This window comes from Hemicordylus capensis, chromosome 10, assembly GCF_027244095.1.
Source record: "Hemicordylus capensis ecotype Gifberg chromosome 10, rHemCap1.1.pri, whole genome shotgun sequence".
NCBI lineage: Eukaryota > Metazoa > Chordata > Lepidosauria > Squamata > Cordylidae > Hemicordylus > Hemicordylus capensis.
Window position 1 is genome coordinate 25,269,943 of NC_069666.1, and position 12,434 is coordinate 25,282,376.

At 48.1% G+C, this 12,434-nt stretch overlaps 1 protein-coding gene across 5 annotated transcripts; it reads right to left on the reverse strand.

The window, feature by feature from the left end:
* Positions 1-550: 550 nt before the first annotated feature.
* ADAL (adenosine deaminase like) lies at positions 551-12,219 on the reverse strand. 5 transcript variants are annotated; one of them, XM_053272611.1, is made up of 10 exons: positions 11,993-12,219; positions 8,451-8,581; positions 7,700-7,760; positions 6,917-7,004; positions 6,381-6,462; positions 5,082-5,208; positions 3,532-3,612; positions 3,139-3,283; positions 2,076-2,176; positions 551-1,403 (listed from the first exon to the last, which is right to left on the reverse strand). In XM_053272611.1, the coding sequence occupies exons 1-10, from the start codon at positions 12,107-12,109 to the stop codon at positions 1,212-1,214; spliced, it is 1,125 nt and encodes a 374-aa protein (XP_053128586.1). In that variant the 5' UTR covers positions 12,110-12,219; the 3' UTR covers positions 551-1,211. The 5 variants fall into 5 exon arrangements, with proteins under 5 accessions (XP_053128586.1, XP_053128585.1, XP_053128588.1 ...); XM_053272610.1 differs by having other exon boundaries at positions 6,381-6,461; positions 6,913-7,004; positions 11,993-12,217; XM_053272613.1 differs by lacking the exon at positions 11,993-12,219 and adding an exon at positions 10,217-10,507 and having other exon boundaries at positions 6,381-6,461; positions 6,913-7,004.
* Between the last annotated feature and the right edge of the window lie 215 nt (positions 12,220-12,434).

A 12,434-nucleotide genomic window follows, 5' to 3' on the forward strand; every position in this document is an offset into this window, starting at 1 on the left:
ATAGCTGAACCTGCACAGAGCATCTATGCACTAGGACTTCCTTGCCTTCCTTGCCCCTCGCCACAGCCCCAGCTTTATTGCTCAAGGTCAGCCACCCACTCGCCCACCCCGTCCCTGCCGCAAGTAAGGCACAAAATGCTGCCTTGCTCCGTGCCCCGGTGAGGGGCAGCTCCTTTCAAAGCTGGTCTTTGGGCGTGGTGCAGGAAGGAGGGAAGGTTGCCAGCAGGTCCCTCTCCTCTCCTCTCCTCTCCTCTCCTCTCCTCGTGACTCTTGCAAACTCTGCAAAGCTTGCAAGGCTCAGACCAGACCAGAATGGCTGCTCCAGTACAGGGGCATATCTTGCCTTCTGAGCACGGGGGCTTACCCTGCTGCTTCCTTGATGCTTGCTCCAGAGCTCTGACAGGGAGGGCCAGATCCTTGTCCTCTGACCAGGAGTTTGCGGCAGCACAGTCCTACCAACCACACTTCTCTTTGGCCTTTTGCAGTGTGTGATCGGTTCTGGCTCTGGACAAGCTAAAGGCAAGAAAGGAAGAAGAGAAGGAAACCTGGGTAACCCCCAAGCTCTGTGCTTTATTAAACTGCCAGCTCCATCCAAGTACCCCTCCATGGGTGAAGTCAACTGTAGCTTCTCCTTATGCAAAACAAAAACAGCAGCGGGGGGGGGGGGGGTAGGGTTGACTGCCTTACAGTCACTGAAATGGTGGTGGGTGGTGCACACGCGCACACAACCCCCAACTGTTGATTGAAGAGCAGTTCAACCATTACGGTTTCGTCGGGGCTACTAAGAGCATCTGCCTCCCTGCCACTGAGAGGGTGCTTCACAAGCTGGATGCAGAATTCTACTGAGTGCAAAACAACTTGCCAGGTGGAGCAAGGTAGGGCTGGTTTATGCATTCAACAGATGGAGGAGGAGTTCCTGGACTGTATCATTTCAGGCTGCTTCTCTGAGCATTTCCCTTTATTTGAAAAGCAACAATTTCCCAGCACAGAAAGACAGCTTACTCTGCCTTTCTCTGGACATACTAGATTTCTGCATGCAGAGAGTCAGTTTTTCAGCAGGGATGTTCCAAAGATGTGATGTCTCATGTGCAGGCTGTAGCACACAGTTCTGTCCAGCAGTTGAGCCTCCTGAAGGTTCAAACTGACTCGGAAAATACCTTCTGCATGGACCACGTAGGGCGTCCGCACCAACCTTTGGGATTCCGGTTTAGCTACTGAAGCAGAGATGGTTTGAGTTTATGCCACCGTTCCCTGAGCTTTGCTTTAGTGTGGCTGGAGGCACAGATGTGGTTGATGGCATCGCAGGAGAGCTCCCACATCTGGGTTCTAGACAGCTGGAATGTATCAGCAGCCAGCTGGTACTCCTGAGAAAGGTCAGTTGCAAACACACCTTTATCGTCGGTCTAGTGGAAGATCAGAATCATGAAAGAACAAACCATTAATACGTTGAGGATGTCCTCACGACCAGCCTAATTGTGCCTGGCCTACCCCAAGCAAGTTTAGGCTGTTCATGGAACACGGCGCGACCCTGCCCGCCCAACCCCCTTAACGAACTCGGCTTTTAGCCCAGGTTAAGGGTGCTCTTGCACCCTTACTCTGGCTACTGGGTATCGTGCAATTCATCAAGTGGCATGCAGTCTGAGGAGTCAGCGATGGGAGCACAGAGTGCCTGTCTGATGGGGGAATCCCCAGTGCATCACATGGGCCGCGCATTGCATTGAGGGATGCCCGGAGGCATCAACAGGTTCCGGTCCTGGATCCCTCCACCCTGCTCTGTGCTTCACGGAGCAGGGCCGTCTGAATGGGCGTGCGTTGAGGAAGGAAAATTTGGTCATCTGGTTAGGTGCAGCCTTCCACCCATGTTGTCCCTGCCCACCCGGGGCAATCATGTGAATTGCCCCGTTCGGTTATGAACACTAAACTCTGCAGAAAAAATTGGTTTCTCAAACATTGCCCGTTATAGCTGGGGATGATGGGAGTTGTCGTCCAACAACATCTGGGGACACAGGTTTGGGAAACCCTGTCAGATTGCCACGTCTCAACCTTTTGGGTTCCAGCATTCAAATTCTTCTTACACAAAGCACGATGGGATGGCCCATGTTGTACCAGAATCCAAAATGGTGTTGGTCACTAGAAGGCACCGTCTGACCTTTGAGGTTGGACGTCAAGCAGAGTTCTGAGAGATACAAGGAAAGTCTTGGTCAAAAAGCAAGTCCAAGAAGAGAAGTTTGTCTTTGTGCTTTTTCTTACCACACTTCACACAAGTACTCTCTATAGCACTTAACACAAGGAACTCCCTGCTACAAGATGTTGTATTTCTCATTGGCTTAAATGGCTCAAAGGGGAATAAGACACATTCACAACAGCTGTGTTGTCAGATGGTTATCAGCCATGATGGCTAAATGGAGCCTCCATGTTTAGAGGCAGTGTATCTTTGAATAGTAGGTGTTGGGGGCAAAGCATAGTGCTAGTGCCTTCATTGCCTGGCGTGGGGGCTTCTCAGTGAGGCAAACTAGCTACTCAATTGGATCAAACCTTGGGTCCAATCCAACAGGATTCTTAAAAGCCAAGGTAGTCACAAAGTAATTAAGTGTATACATTCTCCAGGCAGTGCATACACAAAGGATCAAATATCATGGAAGAATTACTTCTTCCAAGCCACCTAGAATTAACGATTGCCAGAGGCAACGGGATCAAGAGAGAAGAGTTTCATTTTGACATTTGAGAAAAGGAGTTTAAAAAAACAAAAACAAATCAGAGAGTTCTTTGGCCACAAACCAGGCCTGGGGCCGGGGGCCCAGTAGTTTGAGTGTTTCCATGGGCTCAACTTGAGATGGTGTCAGTAGTGGGATGGGCAAGTTCTGCCTAATATTTTCACACGGGGAAGCATCCAAAAGTGCTTCTGTGTGGAAAAACTGCCCACAAGCGAATGAGAGAAGGCTTTGATCTTAGCTGTTGCTTGGGGGTTGTTTTTCTGATTCAACCAATTTTGGATGCCACTGTTTCCAAATTGCTGTGAATCTTCAGATGGTGCATATTTGAACTGGGTCTGTGAGAGAGGCTGATGGAGAGAGCGACAGCCGCAGAGGAAAAGGGAACCCTGATCTCTCTGAGCTTGTATGCAATGGCCTTTCTTACCTAGAGGTATGCGATTTTGTCTTACAAGCTCCACAAGCTCCTGTGATGTGGACGCTGTTGAAGAAGAATGAAGAAATGTACCATGTCCAATTCTGTCTGGTGGAAGGCCCAGGAGAAGCTTCGATTCCTCTTCCTGATTTGGGATCTAAACACAAGACACACATACCAAGAAAAGAAAAGCAATACACGACAAATGCAGCAAATATTTATATACCACTTTTCAACAAATGTTTGGGGATGCTGGGAGTTATAGTCAACAACATATGGGAATCCCTGATAGAGGGAACACTGGACCTTATAAAAAGCAGTACAATGAGCAATCTAATGAGCAGTCCATTTGGGGATCATAATCCCCAACATGATCAAAATGGGGCCCTGGCTTCAGAAAGTTACCTCTGAAAGATGCAAGGCCAGCCTCAGACCCGCTTTCTTAGCTTCTAAGAGGGGTTCCAGGAAGTCCCTGCCGTGTCCTGCCTTAGAGATCAACATGAAACAAAAATGCAACCTAGTCAGGAACCAGATGAATCAAGAATGCTCACAACACAATACCATATATACCCAAATAGAAGAAAACTCTGAATTTAAGATGACACCCCCCCTTAAAAATGGAGGTTAAATACAGGTTGTAGGCTGCCCCCAGCTAATCTGTGGCTGCCCCAGGGCTTTGGAACATACTCCCTGTCAATATAAGAGCTTCTCCATCTCTGGTTGCCTTCAAAAAGAATCCCAGGGTAAACTCTCTTTATTTTGCTGTTGGATAAGTACAAAAACCTTCCATGCGTAGGTCTACATGTGATGAGAAAACTGATAGCTGCTGGGCGCTTGGGGACACTTTTGCACCAGAGAAATTCCCTTTCTGCCCTCCCTTTTTCTTGAGTAAAAAACCAACTCTTAGAGACTTGTAAAAAGAAAAGAACAAAACACAGTTTTATCCAGTTACTACAGACTGCTTCCATCTGAGGCTTTTAGGTTTTAAATACACTCAGAAATACTTAGTAGGTTACAAACATAGGTTGCCTTAAGCTTCAATTTCAGGTTGGATTTAGGCACGCTTAAAAGTTTATAGAGTCTTTTCAACGCCCTATGTCACCTTAAGTGGTGCAGTGGGGAAATGCTTGACTAACAAGCAGAAGGTTGCTGGTTCGAATCCCTGCTGGTATGTTTCCCATACTATGGGAAACACCTATATCGGGCAGAGTGATATAGGAAGGTGCTGAAAGGCATCATCTCATACTGTGCAGGAGGAGGCAATGGTAAAGCCCTCCTGTATTCTACCAAAGACAACCACAGGGCTCTGTGGGCACCAGAAGTCGAAATGGACTAGACAGCACACTTTACATGTGGATTGAGCGTAGGCTAGTGTTTCTTATTTTAATTATGTTGCAGGTAAACTATAATAGAACAGTATCAAGGATATGCAAAAGCACACACACACACACAGAGAAATAAAAATCCTGAATAAACTGTTCCCTAAGCTGAATTCTCTTTTCCTTGAAAACTCACAAAAACTCCAGATGAGAATCAAGTTTCCTGCAATCCTGTCTTTCGAGAATCTGCAGTTACTCAGTGAGAGAAATCTTTATGCTGGCTTTGAGAATGCAGGAGCAAAAACTCCATGCCCCTCACTAAGCCTTTTCACATGTGCTCCTCTCCAACACAAACCGCCCTTCTTGTTTTCAGAATTCCCAGTAACTGCTCTCTAGGTCCCACCCACCTGGTGTACTGATTGGCTGCCCTGGAGTTCACCAACCCGTCAGTTCACTCCCTGTTAACTCTTCAGAGGGAAAGGAGACTGATCACTACATAAATAATAAAACAAAATTTACTTGGAAGGAAGAAGACTCTGAATTTAAGGTGACCCCCCAATTTCTAATATCAATATTATGAAACTTTGCAATAGTTTTGGGTTTTAAGAAAGAAAGAAAGAAAGAAAGAAAGCATACAGTAGGATTTCCGCTGAGGTCAAGGCCTACAACCACGCCATCAGTGGAAAGAAGCAACTCCTCGGCCAGTTTAACTGTTTCCTTGGCAACAACAGGGCCACCTCTTCTATCCACGGAGATTAGAAATCTAGAATAAACACATCCAAGTTACTTTTAGAAAGGAATCAGCAGCAAATGCAGGTCCTGCAACAGACATCTGTTAATGTAGGGGCAACTCTAATGCCCCTCACTACTACTACAAATATTTATATACCACTTTTCAACAAAAGTTCCCAAAGCGGTTTGGATGGATGGATGGATAGATAGAGAGAGAGAGAGAGAGAGAGAGAGAGAGAGAGAGAGAGAGAGAGAGAGAGAGATAGATAGATAGATAGATAGAAATACATACAATGGCTCCCTGTCCCCAAAGGGCTCACAATCTAAAATTACTCTTATTCCAGAGTAGTCCCATATTCATCTTAGCAAGCATGGTTTGGGGTAATTCCAGGGTTCTCAAAATTGGGTCCGCAGAGGTGGCTGGCCTACAGTTTCCATCATCCTCAGCCACAGTGGCCTTTGTAGGCCAAAGCACCTCTGGGGACCCAAAGTTTGAGAACCCCTGGCTAGGGTAATTGGTTTAAGAACTATTAATTGGTTTAATATTTTCACCATAGTTTTGAGTCAAATCAGTGTTTATGTCATAAATGGAAATTATGATGCAGGTGGTTTGGCCCCTCATAAGCATCACAGAGGGAATGTAAAGTGATTTTTCCTGCCACAATGAACAGAGCGAGACAGAAAATCATAGAATTTTAGAGTTGGGAAGGACTTGGGAGATCTCCCAGTCCAACCCTCTGCTCTGTGCAGTCTTTCCACCTATGGGGATGATTTCTCGTATCAGGCCAACAGGCACAGAAATGTTTGCTTTCACGTGGCTGGCAAGTGTGCAATCTTGCTGTATGTTTGGTGCCAAAGGTGTAAATGCTAAACTAGTATTTTGGTCACGTGTAGAGTGGCCATTTGGATGAACACCCCCATCCTGCACAATATAGGAATGTGCCCAGAGAAATCCCTGCTAACTGAGCCATGAGACACATTTTAAAATGGTGATTCTCTTTAACAGGGAAGGGAGAAACTGGTCCTCTCCAACCCCAGCATACCATTCCTCCAGTGGCTGTTTGCCGGTATCTGCCTTATGTTTCTTTTTAGATTGTGAGCCCTTTGGGGATGGGGACCATCATATTGATGGATGCCATGACGCGCCATGATGCAGGAAGTGTGGCACAATCCCATTCCTAGACTAAGCACTCCATAACTCACCTAACATCTATATCCAGTTCCTCTTCTTTACATTGTCTTATACCCTCAAGAACGGCTTCCACATAGGTTCTTTTGGTCATACCTATGGAAAACAGATGTCGATTCACTTTTAGACTAGTGCAGTGTTTTGTTTCCCAGGATGCATCAGGGCTGGGCCATACCCATATCCACATTATCTTCAGTGATATCAGATTTCTCATTTGCTAAGCACGGTTTGCCTTTGGTTTGCATCTGGATGGGTGACCCCGTGAGCATTGTCTGCTGTAAGATGTTTCCCTGAGAGGATGGGGCTGGAGCTCCGTGGAAGAGCATCTGCATTAGAGATGTGCTTTGGGATAAGGCGGGGAAGCAATGGCCAAGCTTGGAAAAGGGAGGATGTATGGCCAGGACGTTGCTGTCCCAAACTCTGCATCTTCCTACGGTTCCAACTTGAGGGGAAGGCAAAGGGCCTTTGAGAGAAGTCGAGGGCCACTGGTGGGTGCTTAGCAGGAGGGAAATGGGATAGTTCTACGGTAAAAAGCAGAACAACTTCCCACCAGTGGTCGGCTCCTCTCTGGGGGTGCTTCTCAGCTCCAGGTACTTGACTCCATCAGCAGCAAATTCCTGAATTACATCCTTGGTTACCTGAAATGAGATCCAGTCAGAGAAAGGAGCATCCCAGCATGCTCTGCAATTGTTTCAAGACTAAAAAAATACTTGTGTGTGTGTGTGTCAAAATAGATTCATTCAGATGTTGCGGTCGGTGCTTCTGAAACGCCTTCCATCCTTGCTTACGGCCTTTGCCTCTTCAGACGAGGGCTGTAAGTGTGACAGACCCGCCCTGGCAGGGGAGAGTGATTGACAAGCCAGGTGGGACTTCTATCTCATTTGGGGGGGCTGTACTCAAACACAGCCTCCTCTCCTAATGTCTGGATGAGGCTACTGACCTGCAGAACTGTATCCATCGTGCGAGTTACCTTACAGTGCACCAGATGAATCTGAAGCATCCATCACAATCTCAGTAAATGATCATAAGACCCAAAATCCCTGCTCAGTCATTAGCTGACTGGATACTCTTGGGCCAGTCACTACCTCTTGCCTAAGCCACCTTGCAGGGTTGTTGTGAGGGGGGAAAGAGTGAGTGAAGCTTTATATGCTTCCCTGAACTCCTGGGAAGGACGCCAAAGAATGGTATAATAAATAATATATTCTAGAAATATGAAATAACTGTTCAGTCAATTATTGGTCCCTTTTCAGGCGTACTATCCCTCAACAAAGAACTAATACTCTCAACTGCCTGTTAAAAGGGAAGCTGTTAAAAGCAACTTGAATTAACTTGCCAGTAATATGTCTTCAGTCCTAGTGGTGATCTGATGGATAATCTTAAACATCTGAAAACATCTACAACAAAAGATTGAAAAGAAAAACCACAGGAAGATTCATGCATAAATACAAAGCCAGACAGCGGCCACAAGTTTCCCAAAGACTGCACCAGAGGAGTTTAATTTCAGATCAATATTTGCATTGATCCGGCAGCATTTCCCATGCCCCCTTCCCCCAATGAAATGTTTACATAAACAGGAGTTTCCATTTATCATTTAAGATATTCCAATGCCACCCTTCAACTTAAAAACCCCAAAGGCGTCTGACATATGTTTTACACTGGAAAGCAATAAAAAAAAATCACCATACAATAATCTTCTGGAGAAAAGTGCAGAGTGATAAAACCAGCAGAACCAAGACAAACGCCCATGCAGGCCAGCTGTGGCAAGATGCCGGAAAGTGTGGGCAGATAAAGAGGTCTTGGTTTATAAGGGCATTTTACCCAGCCAGACCATACAACTGTTCAGTTCTAGTCAATTTCACATGCTCTCTTCCAAGTGCCACAACTTAATAAAGGAGTTTTCAAACTTGGGTCCCCAAATGGTATTGGACTACAACTCCCATCATCCACAGCCACAATGGCTGGATTCCATTTGCTTACAGGCCATTCACTTACAATTTGGCCTTTGTCCTGGCTGGGGATGATGGGATTTGTAGTCCAGCAACATCTGGGGACCCAAATTTGAGAACTCCTGATGTAATACTCACTCTTCCAGGCTCCTCTTTTTCCCCTTGTCAATCGTGGTCATCCCATTATTAATCTGAAGGTTTGGCTTCTGGGCCATTAACTTCTTCATTGTATCAGAACTGATGGAGCCATTCAAATGGGCATGGAGTTCCTAAATTATAAGCAAATTCACTTTAGTTCCAAGGATTTCCCCTCTCCCTATCTGAAGCATTAAAAAAAACATGGTTTCCCTCTCTCTTCCTTAGGTAACCTTAATATCAACATAAAGTAAAGTCACATCACGGCTGGATTACTGTAATGCGCTCTACGTGGGGCTACCCTTGAAGAATATCCAGAAACTGCAGCTAGTGCAAAATGCAGCAGCTAGGGTTTTATCTGGAGCTGCCCGGTGGGAGCACATCATACCCATTTTGAAAGAGCTGCACTGGCTACCAGTTTGTTTCCGGGTCCAATTCAAGGTGCTGGTTTTGACCTTTAAAGCCCTTAACAGTTTGGGCCCGGGATACCTGAGGGACCGCCTGCTCCCAAGGGTTGCTGCCCGCTTGATGAGGTCATCTGAGGGGGCTCTGCTCTGGGTGCCGACAATGAGGGAGGCTCGATTATCGTGCATGCGGGACAGGGCCTTCTCTGTTGCTGCCCCCAGACTCTGGAATGCTGTCCCGGTGACTATCCACTCCTCAGTCTCCATCACAGTTTTTAGAAAGCATGTTAAAGCTTTTATATGATTGTCTCTACTGCTGCTTCTTTGTATTTTGTACAGTTTTTATGCTTGTTTTTAAAATCTTTTTAGTCAGATTTGTTTTATATTTTTAGCTTAATATTTTAATTGTCTTTTTTACAATCTTGTTTTTAAATTTTGCTGTAAACCGCCTTGGGATTGTTTTAATGTAATAAAGTTGTGCCTTTGAGTTGGTTTCAACTCCTTGTGCCCACAGAGCCCTGTGGTTGTCATTGGTAGAATACAGGAGGGGTTGACCATTGCCTCCTCCCGCGCAGTCTGAGATCATGCTAGTCTTGTGGTAGTAAGCATGAATGGTCCCCTTTGTTCACTCCGGTTGCATTTGGATGGGAGGCTACATATGAGCACGGTAAGAAATTCCCCTTGGGGGATGGAGCCGCCCAGAGCGTCTGCATGTTTGCATGCAGAAGGTTCCAAGTTTGCACCCTGGCAGCTTCTCCAAGATACGGCTGGAACTGGAAGAGACTCTTGCCTGTAACTTTGGAGAAGCCGCTGCCAGTCAGTGTGCAGACAATAGTGAGTTAGATGGACCAAGGGTCTGACTCGGTATATGGCAGCTTCCTATGTTCCAACCTTTGTAGACAGGTTTGCTGCTTGTCACAACAGCAGCAGGGGAATAAAGGCGCCTCCATTACCTTCCCTAGTCTGGAGCCCTGGACGGCGCCTAGCAAAGTCCTCCTCGCTCTCTCAAAAAGGTTCCTCGCCATGATCCCTTGGGTGCTCCCCGAAACTAGCTGCTCTAGAGCCGCCCCTGAGAAGGCAGGAGGGGGAGGCGAGGAAGAGAACCCGCCCTGGCCTCGCCGGGAGACTGGAGCCCACGGAAGGCTCCGCTCCTTCTCCACTGCAAAAGGAGCGGTGGCGGGGCAGAGCCGCCGGCGGCAGCGGGAGGCGTCCCCGGGTGGGGGAGCTGCCTGTGTGCACACTGACTCGGCCAGGCCAGGGAGAAAGGGGTTAATGGCCGGGCAGGAGCCCCGCCCCCAGAGGGAGGAGGCGGGCGGGAGGGAGGGGGCTGGGAGCGCAGCCCCCCCGCGCCAAGAAGCCGCTCACCGCCTTCGGCAGCTGCTGATAGAAGCGGAGTGCTCGCGCTGCTGCTGCCTCCTCCGCCTCCTCCTCTCTCGCCGCCGTCGCCATCACCAGCGGGGCTCTGCTGCGCCGGGCTCGGAGCCGCAGAACCAGAGTGAAGCCTCAGCAGATCGGTTCGGCGCCCAGACCCCGGGGAGAGGGAGGAGCGGGGGGGAGGCGGGGCCTGGGACTGGGGGCCCCCCTTTCCTCTCCAGCTGGCCTGGCGCTTTTGCGCTCTCGGTGACGCACGCACGCCGGGCCGCCCCCCGCGCACAGGCTCCCGCCCCGGCAGGGGAGAGAGCGAGCGGCGGCGGCCCTTGGAGGGAGGAGGAGCCGGCGCGGGAGAGGCCGCTCTGCCACCGCCGCTGCCTTTGGCTGGTGGCTTGCCTTTCCTCCGCTCCCCCAGCTGGCTCCAGGCGCTTCACAGCAATCGGGCAGCTCAACCCAGAGAAAGCGCCCCTCTTAACAAGAGAGCCCTTTAAACATCCCTAAAGGCCAGCCTGGAAAGAGGTGTCTTGAGGGCTCTTCTAGCCTGGGGAGGACCTTGAGCCTCTAATCTAGCTCTGCACAACATAAGGCCGGGTGGGGGGGGCAGATCCGGCGCACAGGGGTATTTTTGATGGCCCAGGTAGCCAGCAACAGCAGGAGCCCCCAAATCTGGCATTGGTGTGGGGCTGGAAAGGTGCCCACTGACTGAGCAAGGGCAAGGCTTATTTTCTGTCCACTATCCCTGGTTAAAATTGTGGGCCCATGGCAGGAGGGAAGGACACAACTAACTAGTAATTGCTTTAATATTTATCTTTAGAATGAATTTTACTGCAATAATCAATGCACTGAAAATTGACTTTGCTTCCCCCCCCCCCCCGCAATACATCATCATGGTTGTTTCTGGCCCCCTGGGACATTTGAGTTGTGCATCTCTGCTCTAATCCCTGCTGCTAACTGAGCAGAGGCCCCTTTTCAAAGTGGTGATTCTCTTTCTTTAGGGGGAGAGGGAGGGAGAGCAACTGGCCCTGTCCATCCCCAGCACAGCATCTCCAGCAGCTGTTGCTGGGGTCTATCTTATGCCTCTTTTTCAGGACCGTGAGCCCTTTGGGCGACAGTGGGCCATTTTATGTATATCTATGTAAACCACTTTACTTTCATTGAAAAGCAGTATATAGATAATGCGTTGTATGGTATATAGAGCCTATACCTCTAGGCTCTGTTATATAGAGGGAGTAACTATATCTATAGCTAGATGAGCGACTATCTAGAGAGAGTGATCGGTTAAATGCCGTTGCCAACTGGAAGACTACAGACAGATGTCTGACAGTGCAGGGCAAGGCAGACCAGTGGTCTGTGTTCATATCTAAAGACTGAGGCTAGGGTAGTACTGGCGAGTCTTCTCCGAACCATCCCAGTTTTCTGTGTGCTTGATGTGTGGGGGTGGTTCGATCTTCCAAGCATATCAGCCCCGTAGTGGCGTGGTCCAGGCAAAGATGAATCGCCTCATCTGCTATTTCTATGAACTGCACCTAGGGACTACTACTATCTCTATGCCACTCTTCAACATTTCCAAAGCAGTTTACATAGACAGATGAGACTCCCAAGAGGTAGTGGGTGCTCCCTACACAAAAGGTCTCCTGCTCCCCCTTTTGCTCCTCCATTCACCAGAGTACTGGAACTTTACAGCAGAGTGTCAGACAACAACAATATTATCTGGCACTGACTTTAAAAGCCCTCCATCATGTAAAGAAGCCTCATTCACTCACTCCTCACCCCAGAACAAGCAGCAGAAGTCAGGGAGGAAGGTGTCTTCTCCAGTCTCCCAGGAGCCAAGCCAGGCCAGCACAGTAGCTTCCTTCCTGGCCAGGAACTAATCCAGAAAGATAGCATTTTCTAAGAGGAATCTGGCCCATGATCTGAATACGTTGGGAAATGCCAAGCAGGCTTCATTAGTAAGATAAATAAATATTAATGGAAGTAAACTCATTAATGTATAGCAAAATCCTCACTCCCCCAATCATATTCTTTGCCACCTCTTTACTCCCCCAAACTAATTGTTCTAAAGTCACCCTTGACTACACCTGAATTTAAGATGAAGGTGAGAAACGAGGGTCTGGTTCAGAGGATACATGCCCCCCCCCACTTGTGAGGGAGATGCACAACCCCCTTGTGACAAGTTCTAGTGCATCTAGAACATTATAATGAAGATAGTTTT

Bases quoted from the DNA above. Each gene is read 5' to 3' on its own strand.
- ADAL (XM_053272610.1), bottom strand. From the start codon at position 12,109: ATGCTATCTTTCTGGATTAGTTCCTGGCCAGGAAGGAAGCTACTGTGC. The intron at 8,582-11,992 runs GTGAGGAGTGAG...CTTATAATTTAG, and splicing joins CTTCTGCTGCTTGTTCTGGG to GAACTCCATGCCCATTTGAA. The intron at 3,613-5,081 runs GTATGCTTTCTT...TTGATCTCTAAG, and splicing joins ACCTCAGCGGAAATCCTACT to GCAGGACACGGCAGGGACTT.